The following is an 18,526-nucleotide window of genomic DNA, read 5'->3' on the forward strand; positions in this document are numbered from 1 at the left end:
CCCCGCCACTGTCCCTGTGCTCTCCGCAGCCCAGCGCAGGGAGAGCCTCTTGAGCCAGTGGTTCCAGCAAGTTGTGGACTTGAGCCTTCCTGGCTGTGACTGGCTCCCTTGCCCGTCCCTTCCCAGTCACTGTGACCAGGGGGCTGCCTCTCCCTGACCAGCCTGGGGGATGTGCCCACCCCGGGGACAGGGGAAGCAGGGCTAGCTCCACTTAAATCACGTGACCCAGAACAGGGCTGGTGGCTCCCCAAAGGAAAGGGGGGCGTACCCGTCCCTGAAGGAGGGGAAGGAATGCCGGACAAGCAAAGTGACCGCAGACGGCCTCCTTCTAGGCCTTTGGTGATAAGTAGTTACCCATTTTTCCTGCCTCCCTCCCCTGCACAGGGGGACTTTGGGGAGCATTTGGGACAGGTAGTTTTGATGAGAACATTCAGTGGTCATTGATTGGGAAGGGGGTTGGCACGTGGGGGTTCCCTCTGGACATCGGGGGGCCTGTCGGCTGACCTGCTGACCTCCGAGTCGAGGAGGCAGGAGACTGCGTGTGAGGGCGTGCGGCCCGGGGTGTGCGTGGCTGACCCCCACGTGCTCTGCAGATGGCAAGATCCGGCTGGCGACGCTGGAGCTGAGCTGCCTGCTCCTGAAGCAGCAGGTCGTGACCAGCACGGGCTGCATCATAAAGGACGTGCACCTGGCCTGCCTGGAGGTGAGGCCCCCTTCCTCCCACGCCTGCGCCTTGGGGAGGGTGGGAGGAGGTTGAGGGAAGCTGCTGCATCCAGGTTGCAGCCGGGTCCCAGGCGTGTGCAGCACCAGCGGGAGGAGGCTGGGCCCCGGACGCCCACCGCCCCCTCTGCCCACATGTCCTCACGGGACTGCCCTCCACTGAGATGGGCCCAAGGAGCCCACTTAATAGTGAATTTTAGTGGTTTCTCTTGTAATTATTTGAGTTTTTTTTATATTACAAAAGTTTTATATATGTACAGACACACATTTATTTATTTATGGTTTACCGTGCTACTGTGTACAGTCACTGTTCTAAATAGCTGTTATTTTTCCCCTTTCATTTTCCATGTTCATTTTAGAAAGTTTAGAAAGAACAAAGAGATAAAAAGTAACGATAGTTGACACTTTGGTGTGCGTCTTCCCAGATGCTACACACACTCACGCACACATTTACAAGTGGATTTTTCTTTTTATGAAAACAGTCATCACGGCCATATGATAGAACCCATTTCTCTCCTGTAACTGTGTATCGACAGCTTTCCGCGTCATCACGTTGGATCGTCTGTCCTTTGCCCATTTTTATGTTGTGCTCCCTCTCCCCCACCCCCTTATGAAGAACCACTTCATAGATTAAGATTATTAGCTCAGCGTCTGTCTTACATAGACTCAGGTCTTAGAATTCGTGATTTACCCAGCTCATCTCCGTGAGACCTGCCCCCTCATGCCTTCCCTCTCTTTTAACAGGGAGCCCGAGAAGAAAGCGTCCACCTGGTACGGCATTTCTATAAGGTAAATTGCCGGAGCTCAGGGGGACAGCAGTGTGTGTGCGTCATGTAAACCGAACTGCAGCGTCTTCAGTTATTTCTTATACCTGTGGGTCCTGAGTAAAAATGTTCATTTCATCCTTTCCGGAGCAGTGCTTTCTGCACGTCTGTGCCCATGCTCGCGTATGAGTACAGCTTTTGAGGACTCACCCCCAGTATGCGACTGTTGATTTGTCAATTATATATGAATTTGTTTGTTGGTGAATTTACATGTAAATTATGAGTTATCTACTCATACTTATATAACTAAATTATACATATGAAATTGTGTGTTCATGAATTGTATATGCTTATACATATAAAATTACTGAATTACATATGAGTTTATAAGTTATATACATGTGTATTATTTATATACATGTACAGGCGGTCCTCAAAGATGTTGCCATTTGGTTCCAAATCACCACAGTAGACCAAATATCACAATAGAGTCACGTAAACGTTTTGGTTTCCCAGTGCTCATCAGAGTTATGCCTACACTGTACTGTGGCCTGCTGAGTGTGTGATGGCATGGTGACTAGAAAAAAATGTACGTACCTGAAGTAAAAATGCTTTATTGCTAAAACATGCTATCATCTGACAACACAGGGTTGCTGCAGACCTTCAATTTAAACAAAAAAAAGGAATATCTGTGAAGCAATAAAGCAAAGCGCAATAAGGTAAAGTGTGCCTGTGTGCTGAGAAACCTCGTACAGGCTCTAAACTTTTATCGTGAATTTAGTGAGAGTTGGTAAAGGACCATCTGAACGTATCAGGAACACTTGTAGAAGTGTCTTCAGTTTCCAGATGATTCATTTTAAGATATCACATTGTGGACTTCCCTGGTGGCACAGTGGTTAAGAATCCACCTGCCAATGCAGGGGACTCGGGTTCGATCCCTGGGCCAGGAAGATCCCACATGCCGCAGAGCAACTAAGCCCACGTGCCACAACTACTGAACCTGAACTCTAGAACCCGCGAGCCACAAGTATTGAGCCCATGTGCCGCAACTGCTGAAGCCCATGCGCCTAGAGCCCGTGCTCTGCAACAACAGAAGCCACCTTACAGAGAAGCCCGCGCACTGCAACAGAGCATCCCCTGCTCGCCGCAAGTAGAGAAAGCACATGCGCCGCAACTAGAGAAAGCCCGTGCACAGCAACGAAGACCCAACGCAGCCAATAAATTAATTAATTAATTTAAAAAAAAGATATCGCACTGTGATGGTTTTGTTTACCGCTTTTCTTAAGGCATGATATATCCTTAGGCAAGGTTTATCATTTGTCAGCAGCAGTGGATTAATCCATATGTTAGACACTTCAGTAGTTTTCTGACTCTTGGCCTCCACGTCAGATCTCTCCGGATCCGGTGAGTGGTGCTTTCCCTGTCGTACTGTTCTCTGGCTGATGAAGAGGTCCTCCTGGGAGGAGGAGAGGTGTCGGCACTACCGTTTTCTCGTTGACTTGCGCTGTCATTCATCGTTTGTACTCTCTTTCAACTGCTGTGAACTATTCAATATGCACATACATGCACAGGAATCTGTCTTTGCAAGAAGCTTTTTAAGCCACTGTCCATTACTGTCAGCGCTGGTTGAGATGAAATCAGGTCATGTAATCTGGAAATGCTCGGATCAGGTGACACCATGCAGCTGCAACACAGTGGACGTGCCCAGATGAGGGTGGCACCGCTGTGGGCCCCATGCACCAGGGCGGAAATCCCAGTCTCCACTTAGACCAGCCCAAACCACACTTGGCCTTGAAGTAACAATATGAGTCCTCAGCAAAGTCATCCTTGAAGTGCTTTCCAGTGTAACTGCTCTTAGTTTATTTCCCTGCCCTGGCCCCTGGAAAGCTTCTGGATTGCAAAAACAGGAAGACATATAGGTAGGCATCTTCCCAGAGGATTTTTCTTTTTCACTGACAAGAGGAGACCTGTATCTGAACTGCAACGCCCTCCTCCCAGCCCAGGTTTTCCTCTCTTCTACCCTATGAAGTGTGGACCCTAAGTGTAGTATCTCACAAGCTTATGGATGTTTTCAGGGGTTGTTATTCTGTGGTTCTCACACCACACAAGAACTTTCAAGTTTACCTGTGGTTCTGATAACTGGAAAAACATAAAAAGGACCTATTGCTTTTCCCACCCCAACTCTGTACATGTGTGTGCGTGTGTGTGTATGTGTGTGTGAGAGAGAGAGAGGACGAAGGAGACAGGTCAGGCCAGCTCTAACAGCCCTGACACGGTCAGCCAAGTCTTTCCTGCCCTCCCCCCCAGCTGCCGGCCCATCCAGGGTGGTCGTAATGACTGTGTGCATTTAGTCATTTTGTCCTCGTGTTGCTCACACATGGGCTGTCATCCCAGTTTTGCAGTGAAACAAAGAGAGGCTCCGAGAGTACGACTGAGATTGGCCGCGGGTCTGCAAGTCTCAGAGCCAGTTCCTCCCCGCCACCCTGTTCTGGGAGGGACCTCCGGGGCAGAGTCGTCAGGGCTGCAGGAACTCCAAAACCCCAGAGGCGCACCTCAGAAAAATGGAACAAGCCGTATAATTGGAGAGTTAAGCATATTTAATCATACTCTTCCTTTCAGAGGTGTGGAGCCTCATAGCTTTAACAGGACAACTTAACCGAGATTCTTATTTTCTCCAACCATTCTAAGCAGACGGATAATGTTAAGTACTTGAAACATTAACCGTTTTTATATTTTAATTATATATGAAGTAATTTTTGTTGTTATTAACTGCCTTGACTCTGGAAATCTGACTACACATGCTTGAAAGAAAGGAGAAAAACGTTGAGGTGCAATTTGATATTTGGGCTTTCCTTTGAGTGTATGTGTTCCTGTTCACGTGTGTATCTTACTTCCTGGTGATTTACGAGAACTCACTAATAAGAAACAGATGGCCCCCAAAGCTGCGCGCTGGAGTTTATAATACTTTGTTGTTTATGGAAAAAAATATGCATACTCTTCTCTTTCCTTCCTTTCTTTTTAGGGAGAAGAAATCTTTTTGGACATGTTTGAAGATGAATACAGGAGCATGACGGTGAGTGAGGGGCCAGAACGCACTTGTGGGTCCGCAGGGTTGCCCTGCCCAACCGGGGGAGAACTCGTGTACTTTGGGGCTTTCTGTCTGAATGGCAGAAGTTGTGGGGAAGTGCCGTTTGATCCCCACCAGTGAAATTTCAGCTGACATTCACTCCCCCTAAGCTGGGCTGAGTCAGAAAATGGGTCAGAGTCACTTTGCCATGAATAGTATTTGATTGGGGTCTTGGTCCAGGCCAGGTGTGTACAGCACATCATACATAGGAAATCTCTAATCCCCACGTCAGCCTGCTGGGAGTCACTGATGTCATTACCCCGCTTTTGCCGATGAGGAAACAAGAGTCAGAGAGGTTGAGGGAGGCGCCCACGTATGCCCAGCCATATAGGAGCAGAGCCATCACCTCCTGCCCTGCCCTGCCCTGCTCCGCATATTGTGCCGCCTCCTTTGCCGCGCCACCAGAATATTCCCGTGTGTGGCTTTCCCTTGAATCTGCAGTGCCAGCCGGGGTCTTCTCTGTCTCCATCCAGCAGGCAGAGTCGTGAGAGAAGATAGTTGCATAGGATGCAGGTTGCTCCGTTTTGTTCATTCACTTCTGCATCCCAGCACCTGCCCTCAGTTGACACTCAATAAATAGATGATAGGGGCTTCCCTGGTGGCACAGTGGTTGGGAACCTGCCTGCCAATGCAGAGGACACGGGTTTGATCCCTGCTCCGGGAAGATTCCACATGCCGCGGAGCAACTAAGCCAGTGTGCCACAACTACCGAAGCCTGCACTCTTGAACCCATGCTCTGCAACAAGAGAAGCCATGGCAATAAGGAGCCTGTGCACCACAACCAAGAGTAGCCCCCACTTGCCACAACTAGAGAAAGCCCACGTGCAGCAATGAGGACCCAATGCAGCCAATAAATAAATTTTAAATAAATAGATGATAGGTGAGTCTTTTCATGGACATTACTTACCAAAGAGTGAAGTGATTTGGAAAGTTTACAATAAACCCAAGTGTTTAAAACATCAAAAAGAGAAAGACAGCGTGTGCTGTGTGGCTCCCGGGCTCCCTGGCCCATCTCTGGGCATCTGGACAGCTGGGGCCTCACCACATCCTCACTTGCAGCACATCTGAGGACTCGCAGAGCCTCTTCAAGGGAAAAGTGTAAATTGGCATAATTCACCTTCAGAAATGCCCCAGCAGTGCCCAGCCCTCCTCTCCGTGCTGCGTGAGCTGCCCGTGTGCACCTCGCCTTAGTCTTCCCCACCACACCCCCGCCCCGTTCTTCCCTCGACCCTCTGAAGAGCGTCTCAGTCTTCTACTGTTTGGACCACGGAGTGGCGTGGAGTCAGTGGTCAGCTGCCGTCTTATGTTATGCCCACGGCGTCCCCTTCTGCAACGTAATTCTCCAGAAGTTTGGCTTCTTGTTTGGAGACGTAAGGCTCATGTGTCACTTGACAACGCAGAAACGCTTGGGCTCCTAAACCCCTGCTCAGTTTCTGCTTTTGCTACTACTAACCCCAGCCCTGGGTGGGTGGCTTACATTCTGAGCCTTGATTTTTCCATCTGTAAGTTGGAGCCCAAACCACATAGCTATCCAGGCTGGTTGTGAAGTACCTAAGGGCTGCCTCCTGGAGAGGTTCAGCTCCACGAATATTTGAATATTCGGTTCCTCTCCCTCCCACCATAGGGAGCTTCCTGGGTTTTGTTTGTGTGTCTCAATGACGCGATTACTGCATGTCTTGCTCAATTCCTGGGACTCTAGGGAAGTTAAAGGTGACATGCGTCCAGCCCCCATTTCTGAAAGTTAGTCATTAGCTCAGACTTCAGGAAACCGGCTGCTAACCTCAGTGCAGTGGGGACAGGCTGCCAAAGCCAGGCCTCCACTTCTGACCCTTCCCTGTTTCTGCCGTCACCGCCTGCTTCATGCAGCGGCGTCATGGGTGGGAGTCCCGGAGGAGGCCTGTCGGGGGGTGGTTGAGAGCAGAGGGGTGAAGCGGAGGGAGCCGAGGGCAGGCCGTGACCACCCTGGGCGGGAGACAGGGCTCTGCCGCCCCCACTCTGGGGTAAGTGATTTGGGATGGCGGACCTCAGGCCTCTGGAGGAAGGCTTTGTGGGCCCAAAAGAAGAAGGCAGGCAGCACGTGCTGAGTGGCTCCCTGTTCACCAGGCTCTGGTCGGCCGGGCCCTCACCACAGCCCTTCCCTGTTTAGTCAGCTTTATGTTACAGGAGGGAAAAAGGTATGATATGATTGAAGCCCACTTTCTAAAAAGAGACACAAAAAAGCTAATGCTTAAGGGAATAAAATTAGTTCTATAGAATATTTACCTTTGTGAAATATCATTCCTTTCTGATGCCAAGTAAATGGAGTGTCACTGTCCAACAACATGTGCACATTAGGTGGTCAGTACTGATGCCACAAAGTTCCAGGAAGGGAGGTGATGTTAACATGTGTCTTGGTAATCAGAGAAGGCTTCCTGGAGGTGGTGTGGAAGGAGGCAGACACCTCTGCCCCTGGCTAGCCCGGCGGCTGCGGGCGTGCTCCCTCCCTCTGAGCTCAACGTTCCCCTCTGTAGTATGGGACAGCCCCATGCCCCGCACAGTAGGAGGTGAGCCCTGCAGGGGCCTGGCATGCAGTAGGTGCTTAATGAGTGGCTTGGTTCTGTTACCCCAGATAAGTAGCTAGTGGGGCGAGGAAGGAAGAGGGAATACTGGTTGTGTGGCAGAGATCATAGTGGGTCTGGAGCCGGGCGGGCCTGGTTCTGTGTCTTGGTTCTGCCACCAGCCGGCTGAGTGGGCCTCGGCTTCCCTGAGCCTCCGTTTTCTCATTAAGTTCGGCAGCCTCCCTGCTGGGGTTGCTGGGAGGCTTGGACAGGAGCCTACACGCAAAGCCTTTAGCTGCCTGCCTGCCCCACAGTCAGGTCTTCCCAAACGGGAGCCGTGCCGCCACGCCCGCTGTCATAGGAATTGGAAGAGCCACTGAAGGAGGCGTGTGGGGCAGACCCTCCTAAAGGGACCACCATAAAGGGCTGGCCTCTTTACTGAGGCCGCTCTCGCTGCTGGGGGAAGGGGAACGAGAGGGCGAGCAAACAGAGCAGCTCCAGAATGTCTGAGCTGTCACTGCATGTGGGGGAAATCTGCCACTTGGAAAACAAAAAGACGCACGTCTCACATCTGGCTGCCTCGAGGCTTCCCCTGAGTCTGCCTCGGGGCTGATGTGCTCTTTACTATGTGTGGATGGAGGTGAGGGGCCGGTGTCACCTGCCCCAGCCACTTCCTCCCTTCAGTGAGCGTCCCTGCGCTCTCTTCCAGATGAAGCCCATGAACGTGGAGTATCTCATGATGGACGCCTCCATCCTGCTGCCCCCGACGGGCACGCCGCTGACGGGCATTGACTTTGTGAAGCGGCTGCCGTGTGGTGACGTGGAGAAGACCCGGCGGGTGAGTGGGCCCTGGACCTGGCCTCTCCTGGGCAGCTGTCCACCAGCGGCACCCGTGGGGCAAGGAGGGAGGGTGTCTGCCCACATCCAGACCCACCTTCCAGTACGCCTTCAGAAGAACCAGAGCACCTCCCTCGAACCCCGCCACCAGGCCTAACTTCCCCAGGCGGAGATTGAAATTCCATCACATCTGGCCCGAATGTCAGATGTCAGTGGCAGGCAGGCTGTCTTCACGGGTGCAGAGCCGCCCCAACCCCAGAGCTCAGAGAGAGGAAACGGGGCCGGGCTTCTGCGAAGGAGCATGGGGGGTGAGCAGTCGGTACAGTGCAGGTGAGGCTGCTGTGAAGTCAGCCCCGAGGGGCCAGGACCCCTGGAGGTGGCGTGGTGTTAAGGTATCTGAGGGATCTTGGGGCAAAGCACACGCAATTGCAGTTGTGATTCTTGCCGGCCTGGGAGAGGTGTGTGAAGAGATTAGTTCTCAGAACCCAGCTGCAGCCTGGCTTCCGTTATCAGCACTTTTTTTCTGAAGCAGTCTCACAGGGCTGTTCAGGGTATTTTATCTCCCTGGTAAGATCACACTTTCTTTCTTAGAAAGCAGCATAACCTTTTCCTAGAAAATCATTCCCTGGAGATGTGGAGGTTAGTGGATAAATTAGAGGAATTCATTGCACTCGGCTCCCGTTATCAGGCCGCCTCTTCCTCTGCGTTAGTCCAGGTGTAAGCAGAGTGGCCGAAGTGTTTTAACCTTTAGATTTTGAGAAGCGAGATTGGCTTGCTGGACCCGCCTCAGGCAGGAAGATTCCATGGCCTTCTTGCTGGCGATTTTGCCTGGGAAGCATGGAGGGGCCGGGTGGGGGTGGGCCACAGAGGAAGTTGGACCCGTGTCTGAAGTCAATCCACATTCCCTGCTGTCTGACCAAACCCACAGCCCTCACCGCAGGACCCAGCTCTCTCTGAGCCAGTGACGCCTTCCTTCCTTGTGCTCCCAGCCAGGGCTGCAGACCCCGCGCTGGACACATGATTGTTTGTGGGTGGCAGTGTTTGCACTGGGCATTCTTGGTGTCAGCTTTTCTGGGGGGGTTGTTTCTAACAAATGCATGTCATGTCTGTAGTCCTTCATGGGGTGGGGCGTGCTCACCCTTAACCTCTGGTTGGCCTAGGAAGTGCTCCCCAGCAGAGTAACGGCAAAGCCGCACACCCTGTCAAGCTACTGTGTCCCCAAGATCCTCTTCGGCCCCTGAGCCAGAAGGTCCAGAAGGTTGTGAACATTGAGAGCTGCTGCTCTGGGCTGCATCTGGCCTTCTTTTTGGTCCACGGTCCGTCTGGTTTTCTTAACAGTTATATGAGCTTATAGCCTATATGAGAAAGTAGGTCATGCATATCAGGTGATATGATATGAACATTCATATCACTGTTCTTTATATGAATTTCCTCAAGGAGTTCTACAACCACCCTAGGAGTTTGGCGCTAGTATCATCCCCCATCTTACAGACAAGTAAACTGAGGCACAAAGAGGTCACGTGATTTGCTCGAGGTCCCTCAGCTAATAAGCAGCAGAGCCAGGATGCAGCCCAGGCAGCGTGGCCATTTGGACCCCCTGCCTCCCACTGCTGCTTTCATTGTGTTTATTAGCCCTGCTCAGTGCTGGACACCAGGAAACACAGCTCCGGTCCTCAAGGAGTTGGAGTCTAGAGGGCGAGGTGGGAAGAGGCAGCACCAGTCCGTGGTCCAGGGCCGTCTCTAAAGGAACATGGGGTCAGGTCCCTAATCCTACCTGGGGAGGGAGGTGGAGCAGCACAGAGGGCTGGGCCTTGAGCCGAGACTGTGGGGAAGGGCTGGGCAGCTGGGGGAGGCAGAGGCCCAGAGAGATGTGGTACATTCCAGCACCATCCAGTAGGGGACCATGGCTGGAGCCCACCATGAGGGAGGCTACACAGGAAGTGATGGTGCTGGAGGGGCTGAAGGAGGCAGATCTCAGAGGCCTTGGAGCCCAGTGAGGACCTTGGCCTTGTTAGCTGGTCCCTGGCATCATGTCCTGCTGGCTTGGGGCAGACAGTCCTGCTCCACAGGAGAAGTTCGGGGGCGAGGCATAGGGCAGAGGGAGGGTCGCTTGGCCTTTGGGGTTTCTGCTCCCTCCTGAGCCACTGTCTTCTCGCCCAGAAAGCAGCAGTGCCTGCCCTGCCAGTGTTGTCGGGAGGATTCAGTGAAAGGCAGAAACACAAAGGCCATTGGTGGTGCCTGAGGGTGGGGTTCTTCCTCCCTTGCCCTCATATCTCGCTTCATTCAGATTCCCAAGCCTGTGCTGCCCACCTCCCTTGCCCCAGATGGGCTGCACGGCCCAAACTGCTAAGGGAAGCACAGGCAGAGCCCCCGGGACGTCTGAGCTTCCCTGGGGTCTCTTGTTTGGCCTTCCTCTGTCGGATGAGTTTGTAAAAGCACATCTCCAGTTCCAGTGTCTGTGGGTTTACAGCCAGGGAGAAGGTGGCAGGATGAGATAACAGAGGGCTGGCCACCTCAAAGCAGAGCCATCCCCCTGAGAGAAGCTTCCCTTTGTGACTTCTAGAATCCATTTCTGAAGGGGAATTTTGACCCCTCACCTCAGTCCAGTTCCTGATGCAAGGCAGCTGTCTGGAATCCTCTAGAAGCTTAGCTTGTCAGTCCATTTCAGACATCAGAACATAGCAGTTTGCTTTGAATTTGAGCTAAAGGAAGTGTATGGTTTAGCAAGCAATTGAGGGCTTATGTGGTTTGTTTCAAGTTCTTTGCTTGTATCCAGAGAACATTCCATTTCATCCTGTTGGATTCAAAGATTTTCCTTGTTTTTTTTTTTTTTCCCTGCCAAGCATAGACTTTTCTAACTTTTAGGGGGCTGACCCTTTTCAGAAATCCCACCCTTTATTTTCCTTAAGGACTTGTCAAAGAAGTTCAAACCACCCTTACTGGTAAATCATTCCTTCATACATTCATTAAAGAGCCGCTGGACTTGTGGTACGTGCCAGGTGCCATGCCCGAGGGTGCAGGAGTGAGCAGGGCAGGCGCCCCGCCTCAGGGCCTCGTGTCACGTGGAGAGGGGCCAAGTTGATGAACAGGTGTGACACCAGGCTGCAGTGAGGGCTCTGGAGGAGAGAGGGGTCACTGCTCTGGACAGAGTGCCCAGGAGAAGCTGCTTTGCCGAGGTGATGTCTGAGCAGAGACCTGGAGAGAGAGAAGGAGCCAGCCAGGCAAAGAGGTAAAGGAGGCACTTTCCAGACACAGGGAGCAGGAAGTGCAAAGGCCCTGAGATGCGAAAAAGTAAGGCGTGTCCAAGGAGCGGGGTGACTGGAGAGGAGTGAGTGGAGGGGACAGGAGAGGGGGGCCAGAGCCTTGCAGGCCACGGGGAGACATCTGGCAATAAAGTCATCTCTCCCCTCTCGCCTTTTGCAAGTTAGACCATTTATTCTTTCATTCAACATATTTATCAAGCATTTTCTAGGCATTGTGCAAGATGCAAGAATAGACAGACAGAACACAAACAGAATAATACGAAATAGCAAGAGTACCACTGAGCCGTCCCAGCTGAGAAGGGAAATTCATGTTGATATGAGGTCACAGGAACCACTGGCGTCTGGTGAAAACAGGCGAGCAGAACCTTGAACTTGAGCTGGACCTGCCCCACATGGAAGCATTGTTGAGGGAAGCAGTTAAGAAAGAACTCATGAGTCATACCAGCCGAGGTTCAATCCCAACTTCAGCTGTGTGACCTTGAGCAAGTTACTTAACCTCCCTGAGCCTCAGGTTCCTTGTGTGTCCTGCCTCTCAGCTCTTGCCCAGAGTAGATGGGAGAGAGCACTGTGAGGTGCCTGAAGAGTGGGGGAGCATTCTAGCATCTTAAGTGGGAAAGCAATCGAGTCTTTAATGATCTAAGCCTACTGAAGCTGAATGCTAGCGAAAAGAGAGTTTGGGAGAGGACTTTTTGGTAAATTCCAAAATCTGAATTTAAGCCACTAGCCATCTTTACGGAGTAACCGTGGGACCATTATGAAATAAAGATATTTGCATCAAGTTTTATTTGTCCCTGCGTTTTGTGTCCCTGTTCCCTCGTAAAACCACAAACAAGTTTTTGTGTTTATCACTGTTGACCTTGAGGAAATAGGATATTTTGCTTTTACTCTTTGGATGTGTATTGCCCTTTAAAGAAAATACAGTAACATCTCATAAAGTTTCTAAAGTAGGGGGAAAGAATTTCCTGCGATTTCATCACCCTGAACAAACAATACAGACATTTTGTGTGTCTCGTCCCATCTTTGGTTGCAAACATATCTTTTCATGGTTGCAGGGGGCGTGGACCGTGGACTTGCTTTCATCCTCTCTGCTTTTCTCTCTCCATTGTAGAGCAACGTTTTTCATATTGTGATACAGTTTTAATAAGTCTCATTTCTTCCTGCTGCATAAAAGTTTCTCTGGTGACTTTTGCTGTAATTTTACTTAGGCATTTTCCTGCTGATGGCCATTTGGTCGCTCCCAGTATTACATTATTTTCAACTAAACCGTAATGAGCAGCTTCACAAATACAGTGTTTCCTTTCTTTTGGCTTATTTCTTTAGGATAAGTTCCCAGAAGTGGAATTTCTGGTTCAAAGGGTATGAACGTTTTTTGTGTGTGACTCTCTGTATACTGCCAAATGGCTTTCCCAAAGGGCTGTGCCCACTTGAAACCGCTTCCGTACTCTTTTAGGAATGACTGCCTTCCATGGCCTGCCGGGCTTCTAACCTGAGTGACTCCCCTGAACTCACCAGCTGCACGCGCGGCAAGAGCAGTGGGAGAGAGGATTTGGGCCGAGCATTTGCTCCAGGGCTTGGGGTGTTCCCTGCTCCATCTCGTCACCCCTTCGTGGTGGCCCCGTGATCGGGCTGGCGGGTAGCCCATTTACAGAGCTCCAGCCCAGGCTCGGGGAACTCCTGTGACTCGCCTGAGCCCAGGATGAGCCAAGGTCTGTCTGACTGGGCAGCTGTCCCTCCCGCCCCACACTCAGGGGGCTCTCCTTGGCGGAACTTGCTCCCCACTGGATGGAAGCAAACTGGGAAAGTCTCTTCTTCATATTTGAGCTTGGTCAGCCGTCACCCCTTTCCAAATCCAGTCCGTTCTTCCAGAGTCAGTCTTCCTATCATTCTATGGAAGCATCTCAAAGAATAAGAAGTCCCTTTTCCTTTTCAGCAGTACTTTTAAATTCGCACATTTATTTAGCAAAGTCAAGAAAAACAATCAAAGCCTGGGTTCTAATCCTTCAGTCTTTTAAAAGCAAAGGCATGTGGTTGGAAGAATACAGACTTTGGAGTCCGATTATTAGTTGAGTCACTTTGGGCAAGCTGCCTGACATCTCTAGGCTTTGGTTTCCGGTCTATAAAATGGGAACCACACAGAGTCGTTAAAAGGCTCGAATGAGGTGACACGGTACAGCCCCCACCTGTACCTGGCAGGCCCTGGGTAAGCAGAGGGAGTGGTTATTGTCTGGGGGGCAGTGGGCTGATCTGATGACCTTTACCCTGGTAGCTTACCTTTCTTTTGTGGATTCTCGGAGTTGCGGGGCTGGTCAGCATGCCTGCCAAACCCCATCCATGCCTTTGGGAGCCCCGCTTTCGCCCAGGTGGAGTGCTTGGCCCTGTGGGAATCTGCCCTCATGTTCACAGGCGTGGGCTTCTCTCAGGAGTTTGGGCAGGAAGCAGGAAAAGTATTATTGGGTGGGGACCATTATTTTGCTTTATATTTTAAATTGTTTTATTATTATTGTGTGTTCCTGGAAATATCTTCCATTTGTCACCTGAAGAGCAAAAGCAGATGTTTCATCAAAAAGGTCTATATTAGGAGCCAAACTCCAAACTCCTTTAATGTGTTGGAAGGTTTTTGGTTCTCAGAGTAATTGGGCTGTCACCCCTCAGCTTGGGTCTTGCTTGATTTCTTTGTCTTCAAGACCCCGAGAGGAATGGGGTTTTGCCGCAGAAATGAGGCATCCCCTGCACGTGGACCTGACTGTGATGGGCCTTTTGCTGTCTTGTTTCCCCTCGTCTCCGAGGTCAGGACTCCTTACGGTAGAGCTCAAACAGCCAAGTGGTTTAAGTGACCACCTACAGCTTGGGCTTTCTGCACTTGAGCCGGGTTTGAATTCCCTTGTGTATTTGCTTAAGTGACACAAGTATCAGACTTTCCTGGGTTCAGTCCCCAGCTCAGCTTCTCACCAGCTTTGTAAACTTGATCTCTCTTCACCCCCTCAGCTCCATTTCTTCCTGCGTAAAATCTTTACACTGCGATAAGGTGCCCACAGTGCCTGGCACACTTTTGCGGACTTTGTAGTGAAACTACACCTGTTTTTCTTCTGATTATTATGGATGTCTTTATGAAGACTGCACTTTAAAGCATTAAGAACAATCAGATCATATACTAAGGCCACCACCACTACCATCATTATCATAGAAAAGCTTATCTTTCTCTAATGCTTCTGGTTGACAGAGGAATACTTGACCTCAGAATAGGTCCAGGAGACAAGGTTGTTCTTCCAGTTTTCTGCATTAGGAAATTAAATAATTGGCCCAAGGTCTCCTGCCAGTTCTGAGCCGAGGCAGGATTAGGGTTTAAAGGTGCCCACAGGCATGCTTCTTGCCTGGGTCACGGGGAGCCAGTGCAAGCCGGCTCTTTGAGGGCAGTCATCTGTCCCCGCCCCCCCTTGTTTCAGGAGGCACCTCGTTGTATAAAGGGCAGCCTCCCATCTCAGTGGGGCAGGCCTATAGCCTCGGAACTGGAAACAAGAGGACCCAAAAGCAGCTGCGTGGCTCACCAGTGGCGACAGTGGTTTGTCCCCATGGCCTTCCCATGCCCGGCTATGGAATGGCGGGAGTAGGGGATGGCTGCCCCTTTACGGACCCCATACTGGCTGCTGTGCCGCCAGTGTCATCTCAGAGCCTCCCAGAAGCCCTGTGCAGTAGAGACTCCTGCCCCCATTTCACACAGGAGGAAATGGAAACTCGCAGGGGGTCAGGGGCCTTGCCCAGCGCGGTGGAGCTGGGAGTCCAACTCAGACCTTGTATGTCTAACTCAGGAGCTGTTTCCCTCAGGCAGGCCCACCAGCTACGAGTCAGGGCAGGTGGCCTGTGGCCGCCTCCCCTGTGGCTGCCCCTCTGCTTCCTGGCCTCTGATTGGTGGGCAAGTCAGCCCCAGCCTAGGACCTGAGGGGAGGGTACCTCTAGGGCAGGCCGACCCCAGGGTGAAGGCTGCTTTCTGCACAAACTTCTCTGGCTTCTGGGGCCTGGGATTCTGCTCTCTGGAAATGCCTGCCCACGGCATAGTCCACCACGACTCCTTCTCAATGGGCCAGCAATCCCTGTGCTGATGGGGCCACCTCTATCCCCAGAAAGCTGGCTGCGGAAGTCTGAGGGGCTCTTGGGGCACTGACATCACTGCACACCTGCCAGGTGCCAGGTCCTCTGCCCTGTCTGTGGCACAGCCTCCGTTGTAAGGCCAAGGGGCCGAGGCTCCCAGGTGAAAAGCTGCCGGGTCTGGCCAGCCCTGAACCCCCCCAGCATCTCACCTTCTGTCTCCCTTGCCCCCACATTCAGTAGGTGGAACCTTGAAACACTCATGACTTGCATTTCCAAATTCCGTGCCAGTTTATTTGGAAGAGGCCTGGTTCTAGCCCTCCCTAGATGTGAGCCTAGGGCAGGTCACTGACCTCCTTAGGTCTTAGTGCCTCATCTGCGAAGCAGGGCTTCCTGCTGAGCAGGGGTGCCATGAAGGTCACATGACAGATGGTCCTGGCAAATGACAGGTGCTGAGTGAGGTGAAGCGGCCCAAACCTGAACCTGTGGCTAATTGAAAACAGGCTGCATCCTTGATTGTTTTTTATCTTGGCTCTGAAAGCACCAGAACCATGATTCTGGGGGAGGTGGGCTTGTTTGTTTTAAATCAAGAGTCACTGAGTGATTTCTCCACATGGAGCATCTCACCAAAGTGACTTCCGGTTCCCTCTTCTCTGCTCTCCGCGCTGTCGGACCAGGCCATCCGGGTGTTCTTCATGCTCCGTTCCCTGTCACTGCAACTGCGAGGGGAGCCCGAGACCCAGCTGCCACTGACGCGGGAAGAAGACCTGATCAAAACGGATGACGTCCTCGATCTGAGTGAGTTGGTCACCCCGCGTCATGGTGGGTGGGGGGGGGGGGAGCACTGCCAGGCTGGCTCACGCGTCACCATCACCAGGAGTGTCGTGTGCAACCTGCATGTTGTACTGGGGTTGATCTGTGACCATGAGCTAACAGAGTGTGCATGTCACACGAAACTTTTGAAAAAAGAGCCATAGATTCTGAGCACCTTGAAGTCAGTCTGTGGGCCCTGCTTTCTGGAGACCAGAGGGAGCTGTGCGGGCATTTTGCTGAAGGATCTGTGCATAGTGATTGGGGTCTCCAGCAGGAGTGGACACAGCTCCAGGACCCCTGCTCTCCATGTAGTCATAGCAGCACCAGTCTGAGTGGTTTTGTGTATGAAAGGTTGTCTGTATGATTTTAATGACTAAAGGATTCTGCTGCTAAAAAAGAAAGAGCTTTCAAAAATGCAGATCATCAGCATTTAGGTAAAGATGAAGGCTTTGGAGGCCAGAGAACCATGTGCTTAGCCTACAACCCTGGGCTTCTTATTTAGCCACTCAGTGCCTCATTGCTCTCCTCTGCAGTGTGAGGCTGAGATTTAAAGGAGACAGTGGGTATAAAGTCTGGTCGTGTTCCCGTAAGCCTTCTCATATTCATATAACTCTCTTTTCTTCTTTTTGCTGTGGGGCACATGCACACTGATGGGCAAGATAGTTTTTTATTTCTTAAAGACATTGTGATGTTTTAGGACTTTTTGGTTGTAAGAGACAGAAAACCCAACTTAAACTAGCTTAAGGAAAAAGAAAGGGGAGTTCGTTGATATCACTGTGAAGTCCAGAAGTAGTTCTGCCTTCAGGCATGGCTACATCTAGGTACTCAAGGAATGTCATCTGGAAGCTGCCAACGTGCATCTCTCAGCTCTGCTTTCCTCTGTTCTGCCTTTATCCTCCAGGGGGTTCTCACCAAGTAGTGACAAGATGGCCAAGATCTGCCAAACTGGCTAAGCAGCCCTGAAAGAAACAGAGCTTCTCTTTCCCTGTGAAGTCCAGGGCAGCACTCTCATTGGCCTGGCTTGGGTCATATGACCATTCCTGAACCAATCAGTGGTCAGCAAAATGTGATTTCACTGATTGGTTAGGCCAAGGTCACATGCTCAGCTGTGGTGCTGGGAGATGGGACCTGTTCCTTTTGAATCCAACCCCATCACCTGGGGGTGAGGGCGGAGGGGGCCCTCAAAGGAAATTCACAAAGAAGAGATGGGAGCTGGAGAGGCAGGGACAGCAGATGGCCACTCTTTGTAGTGTACAGATGGTGACGAGAAGCCCCTTGTTTTAAACCAGCTTATTGAAATATAGTTTACATCCAATAAAATTCACCAAGTTTTAGTGTACAGTTGAATGAGTTTTGACAAGTTGTGTGACCAGCAGTTATGATATAGCCCATTGAGGCTTGGCTTTTGAGCCAGTTACCCCTGCCCTGCTCTGTATTCCCTCGAGCAAATGATTGAAACCACCACAACTTGTTTCCTCACCTGTAAACTGGGGGTGATCATCCTTATATTACGGGGCTGTTTTGAGACTTGAGTGAACTACAGTGTGAAATGTAATATGACTGAGCGTAGTGCCTCTTGCATGTGCTCAGGAAACCGGAGTCGTCGGTATTACCTGATAATCAAACGCATTGATGCATGTGAAGAGCAGAGCACACGGCCTGACACGTGCAAGCTTCTTGGTGAATGATTATTATGGGTTTTACGTGGTTGTCTGGCTCCTTTTTCTGGCCTCCTTTTTGTTTATGCCCTTTTTTCCTTCTTTCTCGGAAGAACAAGGAAGCTACGTCCCCTCTGTGCCCATCTTCTTTGGCCCTTTCCCCCTTGAGAAATGGCCACAGGGATTAAATTGATGGAGTTGGCTGGAGAGACCCATAAACCCATCTTTCTGTGATTGGATTCAAGGAAAGAGAGAATAACAGTTTGCTTCAAAGGGGGCCACTCCATCAAGGCAGCAAGAATGTTTGCATCCGTGAAATGGAATTAAATTTTATGCTGGGAATTCACATTCCTTCCCTCCTCCCGCTAGGAATGGCCTGCTGAAACAAAGGTTAAAAGTATTTCACTTATCAATTTTAATTGATTAGATTGCTAGTTGAGATCACTTAACTGAGCCTTTTTGGGTAGTTGGCCATTAAAGTAATGGCTGTCTGTCTTTACCCAGCCTGATTGCAAATTATGTCTTTGCTAAAGAGAGTGCCATTCAGAAAATACTATGAATTATGGATTTTATGAGCATGTGGTACTAGAGTAAGATATGTATGTGTTGACTTTGTGTGTGTGTGTGTGTGTGTGGTGATTATTCTTAAATACTGGAGTTTCTCACCTTCCATTGGGGAAAAATTAACATGCTTTGCCCTTCACAAAACGCCTTCTGTGTGTAC

The 18,526-nt window shown here is 50.8% G+C and overlaps 1 protein-coding gene across 9 annotated transcripts in view; it reads left to right on the forward strand.

Annotated features, from left to right (window-relative positions):
* CLEC16A (C-type lectin domain containing 16A) overlaps positions 1-18,526 on the forward strand; it is a 206,445-nt gene that overhangs the window by 88,759 nt on the left and 99,160 nt on the right. For 7 of the 9 annotated variants that reach the window (XM_057748398.1, XM_057748402.1, XM_057748400.1 and 4 more), the window contains 6 exons: positions 594-703; positions 1,465-1,509; positions 4,507-4,557; positions 7,858-7,986; positions 12,569-12,604; positions 16,009-16,129. In XM_057748398.1, coding sequence (XP_057604381.1) covers positions 594-703; positions 1,465-1,509; positions 4,507-4,557; positions 7,858-7,986; positions 12,569-12,604; positions 16,009-16,129 — 492 coding nt within the window. The remainder of the gene's footprint in view (positions 1-593; positions 704-1,464; positions 1,510-4,506; positions 4,558-7,857; positions 7,987-12,568; positions 12,605-16,008; positions 16,130-18,526) is intronic. The other 2 variants (XM_057748399.1, XM_057748401.1) reach the window with 1 other exon arrangement.

This window comes from Hippopotamus amphibius, chromosome 9 (genome assembly GCF_030028045.1).
Source record: "Hippopotamus amphibius kiboko isolate mHipAmp2 chromosome 9, mHipAmp2.hap2, whole genome shotgun sequence".
NCBI classification, from domain to species: Eukaryota; Metazoa; Chordata; class Mammalia; order Artiodactyla; family Hippopotamidae; genus Hippopotamus; species Hippopotamus amphibius.